Source organism: Chanos chanos, chromosome 4, assembly GCF_902362185.1.
Source record: "Chanos chanos chromosome 4, fChaCha1.1, whole genome shotgun sequence".
Classification (NCBI taxonomy): domain Eukaryota; kingdom Metazoa; phylum Chordata; class Actinopteri; order Gonorynchiformes; family Chanidae; genus Chanos; species Chanos chanos.
Genome location: NC_044498.1, coordinates 39,152,320 through 39,179,492, shown reverse-complemented (window position 1 = coordinate 39,179,492; position 27,173 = coordinate 39,152,320). Strand labels below are relative to the sequence as shown.

Sequence of the window (27,173 nt, the reverse complement as noted above, 5' to 3'; positions counted from 1 at the left end):
GAGAGGACACAGAACAAATGAATAAACTACAAGAGTCAAAATAAAGCTGTCGTAATAATAATAATAAAAATTAAAAAAAACAAACAAAAAAAAAAACCTAACACTTAAGACTATTTGCAATTACTATGCAAACTCTGAAGATTTAGTGAGATACTAAAAATGTATCCACAAAATAGATACTTGAAATGTTTTGCTAGAGGACATTTGAAACTAGTTTTGTACAGATGTGAAATGCACTTGGTATCCCAGCCAACCACAGCAACTACCAACTGCCAGTGTAAGCCAGCTTGTCAAAACTTAAATTAACACAGGGATTCTAAATAATCTTAAAGTCAAAAATATGACACAACAGTTTAAGTACTACAAACCCCAAGACCCCTACATGACCAATACATGGATGGAAAGGGTGGGGTTTCATTGCACGGCAACACAGCTGCCTGCTATACGATATACTCCATCCTGTTTAAGCTCTGTGCTGTCTCCAAGTCTCTGTTGTCCTGTTTGTTAGTCCAGTTTGGATTTTTGTTGGGTGTGCGGTCCTCCCTCTCTACCAGCGTGTAGCCTGGTTGTTTAGAGAACCGTGCCTTCTGCACGTGTTTCTCCACCTCCTCGTCTTCCACCTCTGGGTTGTGTGTCCTTATTTTGGCGATGATTGAGTTCTTCCCCTCATAGTCTTTTATGGCCACGGTGTGGGCAGCGTGTTTCTCAATCGGATTCTTGATCTGGTTCAACTGCTCTCGCACGTTGTTGGTGGTATTGTCCTCCGTAGGTGATGGAGCCATGTTACCGTGGGAACACTGTTTCCGTCGACGACGTACACACCACAGGAAGGCAGAGGCCAGGGCGAGGATCCAGATCACCGTGAAGATGGAGCTCAGCAAAGGTACCAGGAAGTCTAGAGAGTGAGAGGGAGAATTACTTAATACACTGTCCAAAACTACACCTAAGATTAGCACAGAGATTCTTTTAAAAGGCACAGTAAAAGTTCTCTCTACCACGTAATGGGACTATTACACGTCCAATTAAAGAGAAGCTATTCATATACATGCATCAGTCCCACTGTAGTGACTATCCATGCCAAAGGAATAGGCTGGTATTTGATCTTTTATTTGACGACTGTGTGTGAGCAATATTCTGCAAACTTCATTTTGTAGTCTTGACCATGGAGACAGGTTTCATTTCAACACTGTGGAAAGTCCTCTCTTTGACAAATTGCTCAAGATTTTCCTTTGCAGGGTCTCACTATCAATGAACAAATTAGCTAGCTTGGTGATTATGATTGAACAAACTAGTAAATATTCTACGTAAAGAGCTTCAAAAAAAAAAAAAAAAAAAATCAGTGACCATGTTATATAGTTTCTGTTTTGGTATAAAAACATTTTAACAAGACTAATTAAATCATGTCTATAGCTTGCCATGGGTCTTACTGGCTTAAGAACAGCTCCCTACTACTACCAACCTGGTAGGTTCAACTCTCTACACTTAAAGCAACAGAAACATGATGCCTTACATTTAACATCATTCATGTGAAAGCATTTAACTGCTCAGTGTTAATGGCAGAATTGAGTTTGAGATAAGCTGGCTAAAAGATCGTGTTACTCACAGTATTGGGACACAAACAAATCTCTCATCCAATATGGTAATACACAATCTAAACACGATTTTAAGGTTTGTTTACTCATACTACTGTCCCATACTATAACTTTTTAGAGACACAGTGCCCCTCGATGGGAGAATCAGACAGACATTAGATGTACTAATTAGTCTCTGTGTATGCCTTACTCTGACCAAGCTGTACATTACAGATACTCGGTACACACCAGGTACCCTTTGTAGCCTAAATCAAAGAAATTAGCAGAGTATGTCAAAGGCTCAAAAGAACCAGGAGATCCTAAGATCGTCTACGACGCTTTATCTACACCTATGCTCTTGAACCCAAGATGTGGGCAGCTCTTGGAAATGTACTGACAGAAAAACTGCTTTGTTTTCCTCAAAATCTGCAAACTGATGGACGTGAGGAGTAATTTACATGTTTTCAGCCAGTCCCTTCAGATCGACGTGCATTACATGAGGCCAAGACATATCTCAGGAGGCTTTCTCAAGTGAGCGGAAGAGTATGCTGCTTTGGCAATGGCATTGCTGCGTGTTTGCCATTTTGATGAATGACATAAATTAAGAAGGTCCTGACATCCAATTGAACACCCATCCAGCTGGCAAAGCTGGTGCAACATTCCATGTGTGTAAGCAAACTCCTCTTGGTTTCATAGCAGAGTTCCTGTGAGGGAGATTTTGTTCTAGACCCAGATTGGACATTTCTCCGGAATCATCTTCAGGGCAGATCATTCCACAAGCGTGTTGCGCTTAAAAGTAGTCATGACCTGCGCCCATATGCATTAAGTATCTAAGATTAAGACCTAGGATCAGCTCCTCTCTCCCCATCGGAGTCCTGGTGCTTATGTAGCGCAAAAATTGATCATAAATCAGCATTCTTATTCAAAGAACTTTGATACCTAGAACCCCCTGGTTAACGGCAGGCTTTTATGCAGGTCATATGCCAACAATGCCCTCCTACAGCCTAATGAAAGCTGATGAAACAGAGGGTTCCTACCATGCTTGGCTGGGGACTGTTGCACACGCACGCCGATGATGGCATCGATGATAGAGCTGTTCCCACCACGTCTGTTCAACAGGTCTGTGAATGTCTTTTGGATCTCCTTAATAGGATTCCTGTCTAGTCCTGGCTCATCGGCAGACTATGAAGCAAACACAATTTTTTTTAAAATAAGAATCTTTCTTCACGTGTTGTTTGGAATGGCAAAGAAATTGACATCTATTACTGACTGTGTACATGGCTGCTGCTGCTTCAAGTTAAGCAAGGGAACAAAAGGAAAAACATCGTATGAATTACTGTTTCTCATCTGCAGTCCAGGAGACCCTCAAGACGCACTTTCACTCTAGCCCAGCACCATCACCCCCTGCTTCAAATTACCTACTGATCACTGAGCTAGCGACTTCTTCAACTATCTGTGCTGGAGCTAGACATTCACCAAAATGTGCAGTCCAGTGGATCCCCAAGACTGCAAATGAGAAACACCAAATCTAAATGATGGCATTCAGAACTGTAGCCGCCTCAGGATTTTTTCTTTTAGGGGCATGAAAGTTACACTCACAATGCTGACGTGGATCTCGTTGCTGGACGACGAGGAGGGGCTGCATGTTATGTACACCGAGTAGTCCATGGATAGATTCTTCACCACAGACAGCTGGCGCAGCTCACTACATATATGCTCTATGCTCAAACCCTGGAGACACAGGTACAAAGAAAGACATGAGAGGCTGGCCTCGATGCCACTCACAGGGCATTCACAGTCATCGTTTTTTTTTTGTTGTTGTTGTTCGACAAGCTTTTTTTTAAATCAGAACAGAAAAGCAGAAAAACAGAGAGATAGTCACAAAACAGATCTGTTGTTAAGAGAGGAGAGTAGAAACAGACTGAGAGAGCAAGATGCTCCTCCTGTCCACCCAGGCATTTCACACTGGAGCACTTCACTCCCTCTGCTTTTACTCCAGCTCATTGACAAAGAGACCACAGCCCTGTACTGCCTGTCACTGTCCTCAGTCACGCTCACTCTTCCCTTTCTGAACCATTACGCTTGGCTGCTGAAGAGTCGCCTGTGGTCACTCTAAAGCTCCAGCTAACTTGATGCTTGCCATGGTTCTTACACCATGCCATTTCTATGGATGCCGTCACGGGATATTAGCTGAGGAATGCTTGCGTTTGGACAGGGATATCGAGCCAAGACAAAAATGCTAAGTCCCCCCCCCCCCCCCCCCCCCCCCACCTTTTTTTTTTCCCTACTCCCTGAGAAAAACATTGTGTTTGGATATGAAGATGAGGCTTGGAAGAGTAAGTTAAGTCTGGAAAACTCTGCCCCGGAGACCCGTATCATAGACTAAGAGAACCTGATCTTTCACGGCCCAATGCTCCAAGCCTTCCACTGAGTGAGAGAAGGGTGGAGATATGGATATGGGGGAGGGGTGGATATGGCCCAAAAAGCTTATAATTCAATCTCTCTCTCACTCTCTCTCTCTCTCTGAAAGAATGACTCACTCGAGACATGATGTCCTTGTTAAAGGTGAATGTGATGTTGGCACAGCTGCTCTCATGGTAAGCGAAGCTGGGGTGGCATTTTGTCGGGGGTGGGAGGGGGACAGACGGCCAGCACTCTCCCACTCCGGGGCAGGGCTTGACAAAGCAGTGCTCCTCATTGATGGGAATACAGGACTGGCCCAGTGGACATCCACCACGACCTTTAGTGATCTGACAAGATTTAGGGCCGCACCACACCTGCAACAAACAGGGACATAACACATTTTCTACATACCGTGAACTAAGATGTTAAACACACTGAATTTGTGCTGATCACAGGGTGTTTGAGAGAATGTTTAAAACATACCTTGGAGCAGGTGACCTGTCCATTCATACACTGGCAAGTGTTGCAGTCTGCCTCCCATTTGCTGCCATCTGTGGCAAACTGTCCAGGATTGATCATGCATGGTCTAGTGACTGAAACACACATACACGGAGTGGAGTTACACCACGATTCATAGTTTGTCCTCACCCAAGAACTGCAGAAGCTCTGTGAGTACAAGAGGACTCGAGTTTCCTAATGCTTTTCATTCTCCGAAGACCTCTATGAGAGAAAATGAGGGTACTTTGGGGCTAAGTAATTGTCTAAAGTACCAGGGTTGTATTAAATTTAAGATGATCTAGGATCAGTTTTTACCTTTCATAATCCTAATGAATATAATTTGGGTTGAAAGGGTCCTAATCCTAGATTAGCACTTACTTTGAGACCCCTGATATGGGCCCTGATCTTCAGCACCCCTGATAAAGATGCAGATCAACAGGTTAAGAACCTAAGGGCTTTCTGTCTACAGTTACAAGTTCAGCAGCATTGCTAGACAGCCACTTAAGTTTCCTTTGGTTGAAGGCTATGAAACAATAGACACTCAGTCTCTCCCTCTCTCTGTGTATGTGTGTAAACCGATAGAACATTAACATCATAGCTCTCACCTTCCTGACACAGAGGTCCACTTGTTCCAGGAGGACATAGACAGCGGTACCCATTAATCTCATCCACACAGGTAGCGCCAGGCGCACAAGGAGAAGACTGGCACTCATTTATGTCTGGAAAAAAGTGGGAACAAAAGATAAAATATCTACACATTCTTTACTTCTCACTCTATATGAAATGGAAAAAGTATAGCCAATTTAATAATACTAATTTCAATAGATGAGATCAGCAGAGAGCCTAGCCAAAAACACGCTAAACGACCTTCATCTTCCAAATCTGGTCCATGATGGACACAAATATCTTGTGTCAAACTGAGAACAGTATGTTTGTGCTGGCAACATATGTATGTACACATATGTCTCCATCAAAGAGCAATGCCTGAAGTATGTGTTTTAATGGGAAGTTATGCGACCATACAAGGGCCTTTTAAGAGGGGACTGAGCTCTGTAATTAGTACTAGAGACCCAGGCTGATTAGCTCTTGGACTTGTAAGCTGGTTTCCCCCTGAGGGTTGTGAACATGGGGGGGTGTGGGGGACACGACGGTACTTTGGTTTGGCACTGGGCCCAGAACACAGCTAATTGGGTGGCTAGACCTTCCATTTGTGTCCCTGTGGCGTTCTTTCGGGCCATTGGCTTTAGAGGATAACCTCACAACCTAACAAAGCTTTAAGTGTCAGGCAGGGGCTCATACTCACTTATTCGACAGTCTGGACCAGCAAAGCCAGGGGCACACTCACACCGATACCAGTTCTCGCCGTCGACGCAAGTGCCGCTGTTGTAACTGCAGATTTTGATAGAGAGAGACAGAATGAGGAAAAAGGCAGGAAGAGAGGGTCAAACACAGTTCAGCACCATCACACACCAAAGCCACTCTCTAGGAGTGGAAAAAGTCTCCACATTTATTTTTTCAGTGGAAAATGAAATCCTCCTGGTACACTAAATATTGAAATTTGATAATGCATTACACCAACTTCTACCAATATTCGCTATGACTTCATGTTTAGGTGTCAAATTCAACTTTATGGTGGAATTCCCCTCACTGTTCCAGCCACTCTGCAACATACTGTTTTTCTTTCTCTCTCCCCCCCCTTTTTTCTTTCTTTTTTTTTTTTTTTTGCACGTTGAACTGAGCTAGTGCAAATGACCTCTGATTGGTTAAACTGGAAGTCAGAAGTGCACAATAGAAGGAGAAGCTGAATGCACCCTTGGAATGACAGTGGGAAGGGAGTGCCTGTTTCCCAGCCCTGTTCTACTGAGTGTGAGAAAATACTGCACAGCTGTACAGGCTTGTTTACTGGAGCTAACTGCTCTAAGAAATGTTTTGCCTGGACTTACCATGGGTGTGGGTTGCAGTCGTTGGTATCTGAAAGAGAGAGAAAGAGAGAGTTTGTTTTATTTTACATGCATGTAAGTGCAGATGACAAATCACAACAAAGAACATGTCGTAGCATGCGAGTGCGGGGGTGTGGAGCTTCACTGAGTGGCTGTTTACTGTGTGTGTTGTGAACTAACTCTCTCTTTCTCTCTCTCTCTCTTTCTCTCTCTCTTTCTCTCTCTCTCTCTCTTTCTCTCACCCCATCAAAACTACTTCCAGTGTTCCCCTCTTCTCTGACATATCAGGAGTCTGTGTTTTCTCTTTCACTGCCTAACATAAGCACACAGAGAAGCCAGCGAGAGAAAGCAAAGGTGTCGAGGAAGGTACGCACGACAACATTAGGCAGAGAATGTAGACAGGGAGACGGTAAGCATGGGAGAAAGAAAAGAGAAGGGGGGCAGAAACATCTGTCTCCACTTTTTTCATTTAAAATCCTTTTTTTTTTCCCCAGCAACGAATAGCAGTCTGCAATGTCCATCCAGAACAAAACAGAAGGGAGAGGTGAGAAAAGAGAGGGAAGAAGACACAGAGAGAAAAACTAAGAGGGAAAAAAAAGGAGACAAAGGCTTTAGGGTGTTTTTTATTTCCAGTCTCTAAACCTAATTTAGTATCTTCTTGGAATGCACTAATTTTCTGCAACCCTACGAGGGACATCCAGTCTCAGTTTAGGCCCCAGGAGGAGATACTCACTCTGTGTGCAGGTGGGTCCCTCCCAGCCCTCTTTGCATACACAAGTGAAGGAATCACCACTGACGACACAGGTGCCTCCATTCTCACACGGGTTTGGCAGACAGCTACTGTTCTTCGCTGTTATGGACACAGAGCAAACGTCAGCATGCTCAAGATTCAACTTCTGAACTCAGAGACAGAGCAAGGAAAATGCACTTATAACTGAGGAAAATTTCATCTGTGTTAACATAAAACAGTTAATAGCACCGTGTTACCACAGGGTTTCTAATCAAAGTAGGACAGATTAACCACAGATTTTCAACTCCTTTTTTGAACCTAAACTGCTTATCAGTCAAACAGCAAATATATTATTTATGTCAATGAGGGAATAGAAAATTTTTTTAAAAAATAAATTAAAAAAAACCATTGAGGAATTATAATCAGGTTTTCACTGAGGATTAGTGTCAGCACTCTGACAGAAAATGTGTAAAGACTAGGGAAAGACACTGCAGGAAAGGTCAAATGAAACTGTTGAGGATATTCACAAGATTTCACTGGAATGATTCCCTTTCAACGGAATTTGAAACGTTAGCTAGCTGTTAAAAGTCACTGACATGACAAAGCCCTCTAGGCTGTACAGTTTATGTCACTACTCATCACAATCAACCTCACAGTTCAATAGTACCATTTACCATTTCGTTTAACCATTTACCATTTCGTTTTCGTTTTACCTCTTTTTTACCGACCTTATCGTAGTGAAGTTTTTGTTTTTTAATTAAATTAAAATACAGATTCTTTCAGGTGACCTTAAACTCACCTATATTACAGGTAGCTCCCTCCCAGCCAGGCAAGCATCTGCACTTGAAGGTGTCTCCCTCATCGTGACAAGTGCCTCCGTTGTTACATGTGGTTTCATCACATTGACTATCCCCTGAATTCAAGATTTTGCAGTCAAATTTTCATAACAAAATGTGTATGCATACACATAAAAACATGTCCAGCTACCCGCACAGATGAAGAGGAGGGGAAAAAAAACAGGCTCTCTTACGGGAGTGGCAGGTCTTTCCCTTCCAGCCATTTCTACACTCGCAGTAAAAGTCGTTCACCAGGTCTTGACACGTCCCTTTATTCAAGCAAGGGTTCATGCTGCAATCGTCGATGTCTGAGAGAGTGAGAAAGGAAGAGAGAGAGACAAAGAAAAAGAGAGCGATTTCAGGTCTTGTTGACCTTCTGCAGGACGAAAAAAATTGAGACTAAGTGAAATGGAACAAAAGTACAACGTCCAACTCACTCATCTCACAGTGGACTCCTTCCCAGCCATCTGCACAGATACACTGATACACGCTCACTTTATCGATGCATGTCCCCCCGTTTTTGCATGGATTACTCTCACAGTCGTTTATGTCTGACCGTCACAGAGGGAGAGGGAGAGAGAGAGAGAGAGTCGATTAGAAATCTACAAGGGTAAGCAGTCATACTTATGAGCTAAAACAGTTGTTTCCATAGCTGGGAGAGTGGCAGTAAGTCTTACTCTCATGACAGTATGTCCCTCTGAATCCCTCTTGGCACTCGCAGGTGAACTGACCCCCTGCCTGACTCCGACAGCGCCCATGAGGGCCACACACGTTAGAGGAGATGTATCGAATACCCTGAGGGGTGCTGTTAGATGCCACGGCAACTGTGCAGCTGTCAATCACTGTGATAAACAAGGGGAAAGAAGCAATGTGAGATGTTAAGTCTCTGCATTTAAAGGCTGGGTAAATGGTTGCGTCTGACTGACATGCCCTTGGGGAATTTGTCCCGGTTTTCAGTTAGTACAGAATATCAGAGAATTCTGCTTTACTCATGGGTGTGGTTATCGTGTCAGTGTGGTTTTACAACAATCCTTTAATGGTTAATGTTGAAAAAAAACGTTGGTGCACTATTCTGAATGGTGCTTGTATGGTCTTCACAGCTGGCTGGGTAATTCATACTGATCCTTTTCTGGTTCATTTTTCTTTTCAAATCCTCTTTTCTCCCTCTCTGCCTTTGGCCTGAGCACAGTGGGCGATACAGTTCTATTATAAACATTAGCCCACATCCTCTGCCAACAGCACGGAGAAACACACAGGAGTTATCTAAGCGCTGTGGTTGGTCTGACAGACAAGCACACGCGCACACACAAACATACACACATATTCACACACTCTTAACACACTTACCACAAAGCACCAAAACCAAGGAATCACACCAAGTCATTACAGTCAGAACACACACAGAGCTGTTTGACTGTGCCAGACATACAGGGGGATATTGGAGAGTAGTGAGATGGGGGAGGTTGTCCAGAGGGGTTAATGTCAAAAAAATTCATTTCGGCAAAGCCAACCTGAAACGTCTTGTGAAACTAAATATTACCCTCCTTTGGCTTAAGTCTCCCTTCGGGAACACGTATGTTGCTATGCTAGCCTTATTCAGCAGAAAGCTATGGAAAACTTCTCCAGAGGTTCCCTCACTGTGACTCTGGGAGAGGAAAAAATGGGAAGCTATGGTGGGGGAGGATAAGTCCTCGAACCTTGGCATGAAGTTGTACGGCAGTGGTCCTTCAGGTGAGAGCAGTTCTTGCCCTCGTAGTCATCCGGGCACTTGCATACGTAGTCGGAGGCCAGGTTGAAGCAAGGTGCGCCATTTTGACACGGGTTGGGCTTACAGTAATCGATATCCAGCTAAACCAGAGAGAGAGAGAGAGAGAGAGAGAGAGAGAGAGAGATTGTGAAAACATTACAAGATGAAGAAATTGATATCGTGTTTTTTTTTTTTTTTTTAGTTCTTACAAACAGTTCAACCCACAGCATCCTCTAAGCAGCACTTGCCAGGAAACTGCATACCAAATGCTCAGGAGAAACAAAATAAATAACAGGAATATTTCAGAAAAGCAGCCAGAGCAGCCTCTCTCTCTCTGTGTGGCTCAGTGAGTTACAGGCATTTAGTGGGTGGGTGGGGACAGGGGGTCTGGAACCTTACTTAATAGTTTAAATAAAAAAAATAAAAAAAAACAACTCCCAATTCGTGCCGCCATGAAAGATGGAGATGTGAAGAGCAGTGAGGGGCTGGGGGGCGGGGTACTCACCTGACACAGATTACCGGAGAAGCCGGCTGGGCACAGGCAACGGAACCCGTTCACCTCGTCCTCACAGCGACCCTCGTTCAGACACGGGCTGCTGGCACACTCATCTATGTCTTTTTCACAGTGTTCGCCAGCGAAGCCAGGAGGACAAATGCAGCGGTAATCATTTACCAGGTCCTGACAGACAAAAGAGAAATAAAGAAGTATATCACTGATACAGGCAAGAGTATTTTTTCCAAAGAAAAAGGATGATAGCTCTTTTCCAGGAATCAACTTGGAAACTTGGGATTTTAGCAAACACGTTCTCAAAACAAGGCTGACTGTGGAACAGTTAGGCAGAGTAAGGAAGGATCCCGCAAAAGCAAAGGAAATGAACCAAGAATTGATAAGGATAATAAAACAATGGATGAAAAGAATAAGCAAGAATGCAAGTGAATGAGTTACTAGAATAAAGGTTGTTTAAAAAAAAAAAAAAGAATCCCGGGACCGTAATCAGTGAAACATTCTCTTGGCGTCCACACCAAACAATGATGTTTACGGCAATTTAACCAAGAGGACTCAGGCAGCTTGTGTTTCCCCCTCCCCCAAACTCACAGCTCTTTAAACAGTACCAGTGAAACTTCATTAGTAAAGTTTTTTTTTTTTTTTTTTTTTAAACAGTTACTAGCTGCTACTTTAACACTATTGTAAAATGAGTGGAATACATGAGAGAGAAACAGGGCGAGCTGAGAATCAGTGAAAACACAAGGGTAAACAAACTCTACAGTTCACAAAAAAGGAAAACCAAATTAAACAGAGAGAAAAAAAAGATTACCCTGCAGGTTCCTCCATTCTGGCATTGGCCCTTGCAGTCGTTTACATCTACGAAACAAAGACACGTCTCACAACCTTTCCAGAAATATCAGCCACTACTTACATTTACCCGGAAATCTTTTTGTGAGTGCAAAAATATAATATAAGGTGACAGCTGTACTAATAGCTGTAATGAAAATATTAATCTTTTAGCTATGCGTCAGACTTTAGCTAGAGACAGACTTTAGCAGACTTTACCTTTTTTTATTTCATCATTTATCTTTAATACCAACGGATGAGTGAGTGACAACACACTTGTCATCGATCAGTAACTTACTGATGTCGCAGTTCTGTCCCGTCCAGCCAGGCAGACACTCGCAGAAATATCCACCAATCAGGTTGCGGCAGGACTTTGCATTTACACAAGGCTTATCATCACATTCATTTGCATCTTTAAAAAAAAAAAAAAGAAAAAAAAGTTATGAATTAAGACATTCTCACTTGACACAGCAAGAGAAAGGATTTTGTATGTGTAAGTCCATCTTTGAAGTTTTTACCAATCAGGCATGTTTTGCCAGTCCACTGAGGAGGGCAGATACATTTGAAGCTGTTGACCAGATCCTGGCAAGTACCTCCATGACTGCATGGATTCCGTGCACAGTCATCAACATCTAAGGGACAAGGTAAGTAAATATGGGTATAAATCGTGTGGGCATTAAGAGTGTCAGTTGACAATGACTGTGTATGTGTGTGGGTGTGTGAGCGTGATTTAGTCCTTGTGTCATCAACATGTGACCAGAACGTCCCCATCTGGGACTAACATGTGACGAAGGTGTACATTGGTTTGTACATGTTTGGGGAAACACTTGTTTTTATTTTGAAAAAGAGAAAAAGATACAGCTGTTCTGGATTATGAATATGATCAGATTACAATTATGTAGTGACAGTACACGTTGTGTCTCTTACTAATTGTGCACGATGGGCCTGTCCAGCCTGCTGCACACACGCACTCATATCCCTGACTGGTCTCCACACAGCTTCCCTCATTAGCGCAGGGGTTAGACAGACAGGCATGCTCAGCTGTGGACACAAAAGACAAACACATATAAATACACACAGATATAACAACACACACACACACACACACACACACACACACACACAGCGTTTCTTCTGCCCTACGTGTTCTTCCCACCCCTCCTCTTTTGCTCTGCATTTTGAGGACCACCCTCCTGGCCACTGGAACAACACCCTACTTCTCAACTCGTTTTCTTCCTCCATTTGCAGTCTACACAATCAGGAAACTATCGTTCATGCCATGTTAACCCGACCAATGCACCGTGACTTCCATCTGACCCAGCCGTCTCTCTTCTGCTGGGAGCTGCAGGAGATGAGAGGTGGGCCATGGAGGGGGGGGGGGGGGGGGTTCGCTCCAAGTGAGTTTTTCTTTCATCAGACAGATAAGGATGAATGATTCTTCAACAAATCCAATGACTGACTGACCGACTCACTGACTGGGACCTTAACTGGGTGGGTGACCGTGACCTGGAGATTGGAATGAGAGCTGTATAAGAGACAGGGGGTTGTCTCAGTTTTCCCAAATCCACGGACCTTAAGATCTCCTGCCTCTGTTGAAGGCCATCATCTTCCTGACCTCTCCCTAGGAGAGCTGTCAGCACCCTAAGGGCTTCAGAATGCGTGTGTGTGTGTGCTGAGGAATGGGGGGGGGGGGGGGGCACTGTGACGCTCCATTTGGCTAGCTTCAGCTTCACAGGAATCTTATCCTTCCACTCGACTGTCAAAACAGGAGATCCACGGCTCAACGCAGATCATCACAGAGGATTAGCACACCTGACATCAGTCAGAGCTAGTTCAGGAAGCTCACAGTTAGTCCTCACAACTTCAGCAACTCCAATGCTGTCTGAGAGATTTCTCCCATTTACTGATTATTGCTGAAGTAAGATTTGCTAACTTAACCAAATGAGATGACCACACACAAACCAAGTCTGAACATCTATAGCAATTTCATAGAACTTTAGAGCAGTCCACTTACATACCAATCAGTCCTTATACTAGTGTTCTTGAAATATTATATTTCTGATTGAGGTGTAGATATTAGACATAAAAGTAACTGAAGGTGATAAACTGACAGGATTCATATACTAGAGAACACACAGGAATTTCAAATGTCTGCCAGTCCAGCTGCTGTGAGTAGTACCTCATAGTACCTTATTTCTATGACATTTTCTGTGCACAAATGATGTGTTTCGGTTTAGACAAACAGACTGTAGAGAAGCACACATAGCAATACTCATGTTACCCAAAAACAATCACAAAGAAAGCTTACATGTAAATGAAAACAAAACAATTAACCATCTCACTGAACCTGACTCAAATAAGATTAATGCTAACAAAGAGCTAATCGTCTCGTTAACTCTTTCAATTCCCAGTACAGTGCCAAAACATAAGGGCTAAATGATGCTGGATTATACAGCTAGGCGATGAAAGGAGGATTAACAAAGCTAATCTTCTAATTAACATGTAACGGTTAGTAAGGAGCCATCTGAACAAAAAAACCCTTCAATATAGTGTACTGTACCAACACCTGCTCTCCAGTGTTGAAGCATACCTCTCTCACAGTTGACTCCAGAGTAGCCGTCAGGACAGGAGCACTGGTATTTGTCAGGTCCTGTGTTACTGCATGTCCCTCCGTTCTGGCAGGGCTGGTGAGTACCACAGTAGTTCAAATCTATGTCCAGGAAACAGACAGATTTGTCACAAATTAGCAAACCTAAAATCAACATAAATGTTACTCGTGTTAGCTTCAGTCTAAGTCACTAAGTTCAAGGAAATCTACTTTCTTTCACAAAAGACATTTTTTAAATAGATGAAACAGCAGTAAAGAGAGAGAGAACGAGAGAGAGAGAGAGAGAGAGAGAAAGAGACTGTGTGCGTGAGAGAGAGAAAAAGAGGAGTGTATGTACCTTTGTCACAGAGCTGTCCTCCCCAGTTCGTGTCACAGAGGCACTGCCAGGGCTCCACACAGGTCCCATGCACACATCCAGGATGAGGAATACACTTATCACAGTATAAACCCTGCCAGCCATACAGACACCTACAACACACAGTCACATCAGAGCTAACATTAGACACATCAGAAAACACTTAGCACTGTGTATATGAGAGAAAAAGCCTGGGACTGATCAAACAGACACTTTCATTCAAAACACTGGTTACAGTCTTTTTAAATGACCATATTTAATAATATAAACACTTCAAATACAGCAGGAGATGGGTACACAATCAAACTTACAGTCTAAAGGTTGAACCACAAAAAAAAAAAAAAGCTCAGCCAAACACGAATGCCAGTTTGTCGCTGCAGTGGAACAATCGGATACACCTGGGAACTTTCTCCCTCACATTCAGATGCGTGACATCTTGTCTGCCCTATACAATGTGCGTTTGCCTTTTATTTGACAGTGAAACAGTTTGTGAATACAATACTCTGCATTCCCACCATTAGGTGGGACCAATAATAGAAGCAAAAGCAACTAGGGCGAGTTTTAATGATACCATGTATGGTCATTCGTGCCACAAAAATCCACTATATTACTCCATTAAAGCAGTGTTTTTCAAAGCGTGGAGCAAGCGCTATTATTTCTGGGCATCAAATAAATGTTTAGAATTTGGACTTTCCCTTAAGACAGCAGCTTCTCCATGCCGTAACGCTTCGCTGGGAAAAACAGCCGACAACTCCGTTTAACTGCACCAATTTAACGCTAGCCCATGAAAACAAAACCACTAAATTAAGACTCCGCTGGGAGCTTTACGGAGCTAACATTAGCCTGTGGCAAGACACTCTTTGTCTCAATCCTGTGACCGTGGCCCTGTCCCGCGGTCTGTTCGGACAGCTGAGGGGCATGCTCTGTTTTCCTGACTACTTCATTATCGGCCTGCATATTTAGGGACAATTCTCTCAAGCCTTGTGTCCTTTTTTCCCATGTACCAGTTCTGTGCCTCAGGCAAGGCAGAAAGAACTCTCTGACCACAGACATCTCTGTGCCCCGTAATTAAACAGCATCTTAGAGCCGCTGAGATGGCTCTTCCCCTTCAAGACAGCCGTAATTAAACCGTGTATCTCTCTGAGAGCTCCAGCGTTAACTGGTCCTTCAGAGGGGGGCCTTGATGAGATAGCAAGTCTCTCGAGTCTTGCGACAGGAAAACAGACTGCCCTCTGGGAAAAAAAAGAAAACAATTAGCCCCGGGCAGCGGCTCAGCTGTAAAAATAAACGCGGTGGTTAAGTAAACCTCTCTCTGTGATTAAAGACGCTATTCCTGAATGTGTGCAAAACCTCTCCATGAGAAAAAGTGAGAGAATCGCCAACAAGATTGTTTCCTGTCAGCGGTTCGTGTGATCCCTTCTTCTTTTTTTTTTTTTTTTTTCTTTTTCGGACGAGAAACTTTCTACTGCCATCAGGACATAAAACAATACACTGAAATGTCTTTTCCCCAAAGACCTTGAGAACGCAGTTAAGACTACTGTCTCCTGTTGTTGAAGATGGTTGCACAATAATGTGGTCACATATTTTGGCCTGCTTTCTGTAACAGATAAATAGGTAATATGAAATTGTTGTGCCAAACGTAATATAGAGTTGTTGAGTTTTTATAAGAGATGACTGTTCATTGTATGCGGTCTCTTTGCTTACGCAGACGAACTTAGAATAATGCTGACACAGAGAACTGACCCTGAATGACTAAGGTAACTCTGTAATTGTATGTGTTCTGTTGTAAGTCAGTCCAGACGAGATTCTCACGCTGATTCTGCAGAAGGCCCTGAAGAGTTCACTACAGTTCCCGCAGTTGCAGGCCAGACTCCTAGGTTAAATATTTGAACGTAGTAGTTTCCTTCACATAACCGTCAACACAAAGACAAAAAAAAAAAAAATGTGATGTCACCTTTCACGAGTCATAATGCGTTTTTGGACAATAGAACACAAAAAAAAAAAACCCACCACAACCTGAAAGAGCATGAACAGCATGCTGGAGCAGCAGGACAGAAAAGGCAAAGGCAAATAAGCTACGGCGTTTGATGACTAATGCGCATTTATAGGCTGATAAGTTTCTCGGCATTTTTCTTTTACTATAAGCCAATTTGATTATTGCTCTGACCTCCTTAATGAACTCAAACTAATTATTAACTGTAACGCAATCTGTAAAAACTCAGATTGGAATTACAGAAAGAGTCCTATGGGAGCCTCTCTGATGTTTTCTATCATTTTTTTTTTTTTTTTTTTTTAGGTGTATCCAGCGTTTCCTGAGAAGTGGTAAACTGCCTTTGGCCATCTAAATTTCGAGAAGGCTTCGGTAGAGCTTCACGTCGTGTTTGCTGAGGTGTTAATCACTCTCAGACTGTAACTCGGGCAGAATTCACAACCTATTAGTAAAACGAGCAGAGCTTTTTTTTTTAAGGCTCCACTTAATGTTCATTGCAATCCACTGATAAAGCTTCTGCGTTTTGCCAAAACAGACAGAACAGTCTGTCCTGACTGCTCTCTGCAGCCGTCTCCACATTACTGTCTCACTAACATAGTCTACACTTATCGCTAACCACTGGACTGAATTGTGTTTTTCATGTGTTGCTTGGCTTAAGGGAAAGTGCTATCAAAAAGCCTGGCAGAAGAACCATCCTGCTGACAGAACCCAACCTCAGGCATTACAGTCCCAGTGCTCTGGAGTTTGGCAGGCGGCGGTAGCAGCAGATCCGAGACTATGCCCTGAATATTGCTCCTGCTCTTAAACAAGATCTTTCTTAGACAACACACACACACACATACATCAGAGCACTATGTGCTGGACTGAGGTGGAGCACAATGAATGTCTGTATTTCGATGAGTTAAAATTCAGCTGATATATAGCTATGGAAATTCAAAGGAACAGTTAACAAAAACAAAGCAGAAAGCACTCACTTGCATTCTCCCGGTTCTTTGCAGGACCCATGCTCAGTGCTGCAACCTTGTCTGCAGATAGCTGCGGAGGAGAAGAGAAGCAAGTCAGACGGAAAGAGAGAAAGAGAAAGAGAATCAGTAACATAATGTCACCCTTCTTAAACCAGATCTTTCTGTTCCCTCCACATGTGTCTTATACCCTGTGGCACTGTTAATGGTTCAAGGGAAATTGATAAAATTCATAATTAGCCATGTAAAATCCATTCAGCCCCACATTGATTTAAGGCTTGTTGGTGCAAACTCTCTGAGACAAAGACACACACACACACACACACACACACACACACACACACACACACACACACACACACACACACACACAAAAATAAACAAACACAAACACACACAAACCGTTTGCTTGTTACTTGGTTGTAGCATTCATAAATTATATCATTGTGCAGCTATCTCACTTTCTGCCAAAAGAGCCAATACTAGTCTCTTGTCCTCTATGGACACAGCAGATGTGCTTACCTGTGGTGCAGTCAGGACCAGACCATCCTTCCAGACAAGTCTTGTTCCCATTGTGATCACATGTGTAATGTCCAAAGAATTCGTCACGCGGACGGCAGAACTTGTTGCAGCCGAAACCGTAGTAATGCTCATCGCAGGTGACTCGGATCTGGTATTCAAACTGGGCCACAGGGCCATTGTGGGTCAGCCTCTGCCACTGGTGGTTTGGGTTGATCATGCCAGAGTGGTAAGCCTTCTCAATCAGCTGTCCAACTGAGCCTACACAGAGAGTTCACTGCACTTAGAGAAAGCCCAGACACATACATTCATACACAAGGCAAGGCAACTGAATTACACACAGTCCAATTGGAAAATTCAAAGGTCAAAAGTAAGAGCTTGACTTCAATCCACTCACACTCTCTCCTGCTCTCCCTTTCTCTAAAACCCTGGGTTACAAGCTCATGATATTACTGCTTTTAAATGTTGATGTCCTTCATATCCAAAATTCAAGACACAACCACAATAACCATAAATTACACAGCACAAACACCAAGTAAGTCCCTTGGCTGCCAGGACCCATGAGATCACCAGGCTGTTCTCACACACACACACACACACACACACACACACACACACACACACACACAAATATACAGAGAGAGAGAGAGAGAGAGAGAGAGAGGGAGAGAGAGAGAGAGAGAGAGAGAGAGAGAGAGAGAGAGAGAGAGAGAGAGAAAACACCTCAAACTACTCTACACTCCAGAAAGAGCAGAGGGAAAGATCTAAGCTCTTAAACCAGAGCACTGTCCAGCATCTGGAACTTTCTAATGAGCTTCTCGTTGTCAACAAAGACAAACACGTTTGGGCAAACTAAGCACTGATGGTCTCACCATCTCACTGGACTGTGTTATTTACAACAGCTTTACCCACCAAACTCTCTGGATTGAAACCCCATCTCACTCTAAAACATACACACCCTCCCACACATTCTTTCCCCCACCACTGTGCTCCCAACCATAGTCTATCTAACCACACACATAGGCCAGCAGCAGCAAATCTGTCTCTCTGCGTAATTCCCGACTCTTACTGAGAGAGGTGGCAGTGAAATGTACTCACTCCCTTCCATATCACACACACACTTCTTCATTTCTCCTCCTTTCTCTTCTCCCACAGTAAACCTCTGTCGGTAAGCTGATTCAATCAGCATCATTATTTACTACTATGAGAGAGAGAGAGAGAGAGAGAGAGAGAGAGAGAGAGAGAGAGAGAGAGAGAAAACCAGGCCTATATTTCATATGGCTAAGGAATGCTGAGCCGAACTGTGGCATTTCTCTAGTGGACTGCAGCTTGTGGCCTGAGCCGAGTGCCATGTCTTTACTACCTGCAGCCCAGGCCGCTTCACTGTGGGGTGAGCATGTAACATTAAACAGAGAGAGGAGCCCCTCTATGCCAAGGAGAGACACACACACACACACACACACACACACGTATCCTCTCTAGCCAGTGTGTTACTTAAGTTAGCTATAGTCCTCTTAAAACCATAAATGTAACTTTTCTGTTTCCTCTACTGAAGTATTTATGGTGACTCTCAAGAGGAGAATCGTGGAAAATTAGAGATAGTGGGAACATTAATGGCTGATGCTGAAATGTTTGGCTAGAGAAATCTGTCATGAGTGTAGGAGTTGTTTTTATGGCAATATTTAAAAACTGATGGCTTCATATCCAGCAAAATGTCACTTACATTTTGCTACTGTGATCTGGCTACACCAGAAAGAGATTGATTCGGGGATATTACAGTAAGGAATAATACACAAACATTACCAAAAAATGTGAAACCATATAAGCTCAGAGAGAAAGACACTACCAAAAAGCCACAATTTCTCCAACTCGTCACAACACTGATGCATACTCTGACGACCCAGTAACACAATGATGAGTTGTGTGACATAAACCACCAGTTCCAACCATACGTAACAAAGCCAATAAACAATGGCAGCCTAAAAGACAGACGAGGCAGAGTTACAGTGAGAGTGAAATATGTTCATTTTCCTGCACAGTTTGTGAAGTACAGGTGTGAGCAGGAAGGTCAGCGCAGGCAGATGAACTCTGGGCTTAAACTGTGTCTAAGTGACAGTGAGACTACGTGTTCCTGAATGGCAGCACCTGCTGAAAGTCATCATGCATTCGAAAACATTTTCATAAGCGTGAGGCCCTCTCAACCCCCATAGGCGCGCACACACACACACACACACACACACACACACACACACACACATACAGTCTTTCCTCTCTTCCTCTTCTCAGTCCTGTCACAGACACCTGTCAGCACACTTGCTTTAATGGCCACCGGGCAGAGAAAGGGGGGGGGGGGCCGGAAAAATAAACTTCCATTCCTGGTTTTAACCGGAGCAGCTCCCAAAGGTTAAGCCAGTGAGGCAAAAGGAAGTCGGATGAGGAAGGACGGCGAGAGGAAAAAGCAAGAGAAATAGAGAGACAAAGAGAGAGAGATAGAAATGTAACATTTACCTGTACCAGTGGTGTCGTTATCGTAGTCCAAGGCTTCCACTATCAATGTGTAGGACCTCTGCGAGAGATAAAAAAAAAAGATATCAGTCAGCAGAGAAAAAAAAACCAACAACAACAAAAACATCAAAGATGAGAACTCAGCAAGAATTCCACTCTTTTACCCAAGGCCCTCCATCCAAGGGTGGCAGCCATCATCTAATCATCGACGATAAAATCTGGCCATGAGAAACTGCAAAAATATTCTTCAGACGTAAACCTAGTCATCTCCTCGGCGGAGTGCTGCGGCCTTGAAACTAATCTCGTCCTATAGTAATTTTGATCAAAGCCTGTTTTATCCTTTAACGTGATAATGCGAAATATAATGATTAAAATCATAATCTTCACTGTTGTCATAATCAGATTAAGACTTTAGTAAAACGGCTGCAAAGATTAGATGTACAGCACGTAAGCGTCAGTATTAACAGACGTCCCGGACACAGCAGGAAGCCGTCTGACCTTAACTGAAGTTGCCCCGATCGCATCGAAACAGAACAAAGCAAAGCAAGTTTAAAATGACATCAAAACTCCCCACATAGAAAAAAGTGAGCATCTTCAAAAAAAATCGCCCACTGCATTCACACACAATAGTTCACGGAAACTTCCAAAAGACAACAACTGGTTTTCACAGATTGTAAACACGCTCAGAGATTAGCTTCAGGTACACGTCTCAAACTGTCTACGCAGCCTGTGCCTGTTGGTGTAGGCGTAGCCTGACAGAAACGGTTTTAATGCTCTTCTTCTTTTTGGTTGTTGTTGACAACGAAGGAAAAATGAAGGTAAACACTTTCTGCTCACTTGGACTGATTTCAAGGCACAGTATTGTCACTGGGTCATACCCTTTCAACTGCTGGTTCAGCTCTTTCTTCTAAATATGGAATAATAAATTCAATTTGTCTAAAAAGTCTTTTGAATTGCAGTGATGTCACTATTTACACTGTATTAGCTCATGAATATGATGCGAGTTGTCTTACTCAAAGAGTAAGTGAGAAAAACTGTAGAAGATATAGTCCTATAGTTTACTGTTTTACATCCAGTTCTTCTTTCTCAAGAGGTCCAAGCACTTCAGTCCAGCAGACGCTCCCATCATGGAATAGCAGTGTTATACTTCATTTTTGTGCAGTGACACCATGCGAAATTATACTGTGAGAAGAACTGTTGACACCATTTCAAAAAAGAAAAAGAGGAAAAAAAAAAAAAAAAACACCAAAAAAATGTCTAGATCTTCTGTTGTTGTAGCGCTTTTGTGCTCAAAGTTTTGTCTTCCATTTCCCCATGGAGGAGAAATGTGGAACAAGGTTGTGAGGGAGCTGCAGACCTGGCTGCTTTTAGCGTTACTTCCAAGCAAAATGAGATCTCTGGAGAGACTGGTCTCATTTCAGCACTCCTGAAACGCTTTGTCTGACTTAAGGTCATCATGACTCTCACCGGTATCAGGTAACGCAGGGGCAAAGAGCCCAGCACCAAGGCAGCCAGAGAGAGAGAGAGAGAGAGAGAGAGAGAGAGACACGAGTGAGTGTGTCTTTGTCAAACACAGACACACACACACACACACAAATCATCATCATCATCATCTCCAGTCAGAGGGCTGGAGCACCTACTCACAGCACCTACTTATCACATTCACACACTCGCTCTTCTCAGCACAGCTCAGTGAAATCTCAAAAACAATCTTGATGGTCGCTGTCCATGAGCGCTGATGAAAAGGAGGCCTGGTTCTCATGCCAAAGTCATTGAAAGCACACGCAAAAAATTGAGTATTATGAAAACTGGTACTATTATATAAACTACTACTACCACTATACATTGCTATACCTTAGTACATGCCTACCTCCTTCAATTACAGCAATGAACCAACTCTCACACTGTTCTGTGTACCAAAGCATAAATCAAATACACAGACATATACAAGATGTATACCTCAAAACCTGCAAAGTTTCTCAACAGTAAGGAGAATTTAGTGACAGTCCTTGCCCAGATGTCACAGGAGTGCTTGTCCTCAACATATCCCCACACAATGACACACACAGACTCTGTTTATGGCACGCATAGCTGGCACGTTGCAGTTCCACTCACTTCATGGATAGCTGTGTATGACATTTTCATTCAGCCCGGTCATGCACACAGCCTCGCACACCGATTTCAGGATCACTGACGTATAACTACACGGTTCACGTTCACTTGCTATGTCAATGTGGATTTACTTTAGATCTGGCTGTGGGAAACTGCTTCAAACCACAGTGAGTTCTGGGCATGTACAAAACCTGCATGTCTTTCTCTTGGACTAGAAAACATTAAGTTACCTGTCATTCAATGGATCAGTAACCCACAGGCAAAGCTTGTGACAGATCAGTCATATTCAGCCAGTTTTCTCCAAACAAATAACAACTTAATCTGGTCAACGGTCTGGGACAGAATACGAAGAATAAATATGTAAATAATGGAACCACACAGTTTACAATCTGCCACACACAATCTCACAGAACATTGAGTCTGGAAAAAGAGAAAGTTTAAGTGCGGCCTGTCCAATCCATCTCACTCCATTACTCACAATGTGGTTATCAGTGTTGAATGCCTACTGCCGCCAGGTTCATTTTTCCCATGCTCACTGCTGACCTCCATGTCTTCTTTGAACTCTCACCACACCCCTCCCCTCCTGTCTCACTCTCCTTCCCAAGCCCAGCCACTGGTTCCCTTATCATCCTGAACCTACAAGGCCCTGTCCAGCACACAGACAGCATCTGATAAAGGGCTCTGGCAAGGCCTTCACAGCTCCAATCACTCAGTCTGAGCTGCCAGACAACACTTCTACATACACTCCCCTCCTATTACAGCGCAGTGAAGGGAAAATGCAGTCACTTTCCATAAATGGACAAGACTTACACTAAGGCAGCAGAGTAAAACCTGCCTGGTCTGTAAAAGGTCTCATTTTTTTCCTGTAGTGTTTTTCCAGAATTTTCTGCATCAGCTGCTTTATTGACGTTCTGATCGATCAGAGGTCTGGCTAACATTCACAGAGTAGAGAAAGTACTTAAGACCGATCAGGTGGATGCCTTGCTATAGAGCTAAACCTCATCACAAGACCAGATACTTTCACAAATACTATGTGGAGGGTAAGTTCTTTGTGGTGAGATTGCTATCAGACCAGCAGTAGCAGATAAAGAGGACCTGTCGTGAACAGCTTCTGACAGTCAGTTTCCCCACTTTCTTGAGAGGAAGGATAAGAAGGACCTTTCCCTGATAACAGGTTTTTGTCAGTATTGAGGGACTTGAGGCCTGAGATGAAACGATACTGAAAACATCAGAAGTGTCTATTTGTACCAAATATCTAACCTTCCTGCCAAAAGCAGGCCCAAAGCATGACTAAGTCAAATGTAATTAAAAAAAAAAAGATCAATATTGGAAAGAAAAAAAAATCTAATATTATACTGTGATTCTAGAATTAATCCAGTCTGGAACAGCAATGTTACTCTCTAAATATGTCAATGAGGCCACAAACACACACACACAGGAAAAAAAAGAATAAGAAAACATTTCCCTCTCTTTCACTCGAGTAATTTGCACTTGAGTGTCACAACAGAGAGGGACTACATCCAGCACAAACATGTCATTACTCTCTCTCAGCTGCCACAAGTGCTTTCCCTCAACCCTGCATAGCCAGACAACTCACAACTTACCTGATGTCACACTCCTATTGTGCTTAACAACATATCTCATTTACTGTTACTGCCACACATACACACACACACACACACACACACACAGAGAGAATGACTACTGAGAACAAGGTGGCATTTAAAGTTAAAAGAAAAAAAAAAATTAAAAATCATTCCTCTGGTAGGCTATTAACAAACTGCAGCGCACATACTCAACTGGAATGTCAGTCAACTCTGATCAAGCCCCAAGACCCAGGGACTCTGCATGAGAGCTTGTGTGATCTGCTGAAGCGTCCAGTGTGGGAAGTAAGGTCAGGGGCTGGCTTGTCTAAGAGCCGATCTCATCACTGCTGAGTGGACCACAGCTTCCTGTTGCTTGCACTGGACCAGCATTATTACTGGACAGGCTCCATTATGCTCTGTAATCCCGGCTGTAGCCAGTTTGGCCAAGCCATTGTCCTTGCTTAATATTAGCTGGGTCAGGCTCGGTCGCGGTGGCCAAGGCCAAATGGCTCTTAAAACCCCCAAAGTACACGTGTGTATATTTTGCTATCAGCTGTCACTAATTTCCCTAAAGACACTAAATTCCCAAAAGATGATGGAATACAACAAAAATAAAACAGGAAATGGTCCATCTCTGAGTATGTTTCTGTCATTCCCAAGTGATCCTAGTGTGAGACTGTCAATTGTTGTTTTACCTGCTATGTGAGCCCATGGATAGCCTTATTAAGTGCTGCAGTTACCATGGGTGGCAAGGTTAAGAGATGAAATACCTGGTGTCTAGTCAAGCGTGACTTTCACAAAGCCCAAGCCTCTACAAGAGGCCAATTCCCAGCTGCCAAAAATCTTTATGAACCAGATCCCAATCTTCCAATCACATTGCTCCTCTCTACCATCTGTCTACAACAACCAATCAAAAAACAGTGAGTGACAAGGGTTACCAATGCAGCAATGTTTGCTATCATACCTGCCCGTCCATAAACCGTTATTATTAAAAAAATGCACATTTTGTTCAGTGTGTTGTGGCAAATGAGAATATTCTGGACGGGCGTGATTGCATAAAAGTCTAACATTCAAAATCAAACCTCCTGACCACCTTCTCAAAAGTCCATAGGTCTTACAAATACCCGCACAACTGAAATTTACCTTGATTTTTCATTCAGGATTATGTTTCTGGTCAGTCAACGCTGTCAATGAAATGGTAGTCTAAAATCATGCGTGGAGCGTCTCTGCAGGTTAGAGACAAAAATAGCCAAAATGTAATTGGACACGGACATGCCAGTGAGCCACCCATAGCACTTATCAGACATGAGGAAAACACTTAGCGGAGCTCACGGGACAAACGTGCAGAACTTTACGTTCTTACATTTTGATGGTGTTTTATACGGTTTCCACAAACTATTCCTCTACCACTTTAATGTCTCATTTGAGCGCTTGTACGTAACCAATAACTGACAATCAGATCGTAATGCCGGTTACAAGTATGACACTAAATACTGTATTAATGACAATACAGTTATCTTCCCTACACTCCAATCCATGCCCCTTTAACGACCCACAACAATGATAAAGTATTGATTTATAACTTACTGCGATAAGAAGCACTGATATTAGATTACATACATTGGGGGTAATTCGGTGATCGAGACGGCACTACCTGGAATAAGGGTCATTAAAATGTGACAGATGCACGGCTTTTATCTTTATAAATATGTGCCAGCGATGATGCTGTATACCAAATTCAATGGTCTCTTTGCGGGTTTGAGGTGCTGTCAAAGAGTGTGGTCTTTGACTTGGGGCGGGCGAAAAATCATGACACTACCGACACAAATGGTGCGGTCCCATGTCCTGTGTCGTTTTCTATGAGTATGTTTCCATGTTTCTATGAGTAAATCGGTTTGGAAGATTAATAAAACATCCACCGGTCTCGACAATGCATGTTCAATAACTATACCTGTTTTTCTTTTCTGAGTTAGATAACGCTAGCGGTTCATGGCCACATAATGACTAACTTTTTTCACAGCCACTACTCCGTGCCGTTTGCCGATCTGCTCCTCAGGTGTAGCTCGTCGTAAAATAAATGCAGTGTAACAAATCACGTCATTTCTTTTTACTTGTCTGATCTGCAGTTCCCCCACGCAAAGTCCATTTACACGAACTCATCTCTCTACTCGTGTACACACATATAACTTGATTCGCTGCTCTCATTGCCAAAGTTATTAAATTCGCTATTCAAATTTTGTAAGCTGTAAATCGGACGAAATTTTCCCGAACCGTAAATTTAACGCAGCACATAGCAAATTCATTTCAACTCTGATTTTTAGAGCTGGGATGGGACAGCGTCAAGCGGGCAATGTGTCAACTCCCTCCTCACTTTGGCTTTTCAAATGAAACACACAATCCTTTCACCAAAACAAGCGGACACCCGGCAATGTCGGCTCATAAAATTTCGCATCATCGTCATCAGCTACTTGGTGAGATGGTGGACACGCTAATTCCTGGGTGAAAACCACGTGGAGTCAATTTTTCCATAAACAGAATGAGAAAAAAACTGCCACAGAGTTAGTTTCCCAGCAAAGTTGCGTCATCATAAATTGATGAGGTTTAATATCTTTTAATGTGCTCGTTAAATACCCAAGGTAAGGAATAGCATATCCACTCACCGGCCAAGCAAAACTGAAATGCAAAACAATCCTGGATTTTTCATTCCTAAGACTGTCCTTCGAAGAAAATTTATTCCCTCCGATTACTGGCGTAGTTCCAGTCCCGAAACTGCAAGGCCCAGCTGCGGAGACTCGCGACTGGTATTCCTTCAGACATACTTTAAAATATGTATCACATTCATCCCTCGTGCATTTTCGATCCGTTGGGTTTCGTGAGCCATCACAACACATGCCGTTTTGCAGTTCACCATTCGCATTTTGCATCGATAAGATTTGCAACTCGAAGTGCCCTGATGCGTCAGACACCTGTTGAAAACAGAACCAAAATATGAGGATTGCCATGAACATACAGAAGGTACATATTACTACATTTGCTGGCTGCCGTAACTGTTCTCAAGCGTAGTACATTTGCACATAGCCGCTGTCAAACTCTCAAACCGTGTAAGTTTACATGCAGCGAAGCTCTTAACTGACTTTGCTCGCAAGTTTGCAACCTGGACTGCTAACTGACGTTACATTTCCAGTCACGGCTGACACGTTGATAATGAACAATTTAGGATTATTAACGTCAGAGGGAAGCCCAGTGTTAACTAAACAATCCACAATATCGCAGTCATAACTCAGACTTTATGTCAGACATGATACGAACTAAATAACAATAACAAAATAACTACGAGTCAAAAACTCTTCGCTGCAATATATTTTAGATTGTGTCCGAGTATGTGAGCTTGTTCAAATAAACGTACCTCTACTTGCAAACATAATATAAAGACATGCAAAGTAAATGCTGCAAACGCTGAACTCCGTCGCAAAATCAT

At 43.0% G+C, this 27,173-nt stretch overlaps 1 protein-coding gene across 1 annotated transcript; it reads right to left on the bottom strand.

The window, feature by feature from the left end:
* Positions 1 to 440: 440 nt before the first annotated feature.
* Positions 441 to 27,173, bottom strand: jag1b (jagged canonical Notch ligand 1b). The gene is made up of 26 exons (XM_030770640.1): positions 27,102 to 27,173; positions 26,356 to 26,661; positions 20,007 to 20,058; positions 17,496 to 17,753; positions 16,986 to 17,046; positions 14,004 to 14,134; positions 13,649 to 13,768; positions 11,986 to 12,099; positions 11,577 to 11,690; positions 11,357 to 11,470; positions 11,042 to 11,088; positions 10,231 to 10,404; positions 9,676 to 9,826; positions 8,656 to 8,820; positions 8,416 to 8,529; positions 8,173 to 8,286; positions 7,942 to 8,055; positions 7,146 to 7,262; positions 6,416 to 6,443; positions 5,776 to 5,861; positions 5,078 to 5,191; positions 4,458 to 4,567; positions 4,112 to 4,348; positions 3,171 to 3,302; positions 2,626 to 2,753; positions 441 to 918 (listed from the first exon to the last, which is right to left on the bottom strand). Exons 1-26 carry the CDS (start codon positions 27,171 to 27,173, stop codon positions 441 to 443), a joined length of 3,651 nt encoding a protein of 1,216 aa, XP_030626500.1.

Bases quoted from the DNA above. Each gene is read 5' to 3' on its own strand.
- jag1b (XM_030770640.1), bottom strand. From the start codon at position 27,173: ATGATTTTGCGACGGAGTTCAGCGTTTGCAGCATTTACTTTGCATGTC. The intron at 12,100-13,648 runs GTATGCTTCAAC...TTGTGTCCACAG, and splicing joins TGGAGTCAACTGTGAGAGAG to CTGAGCATGCCTGTCTGTCT. The intron at 5,192-5,775 runs GTGAGTATGAGC...ACTTTTTTCCAG, and splicing joins TGGTCCAGACTGTCGAATAA to ACATAAATGAGTGCCAGTCT.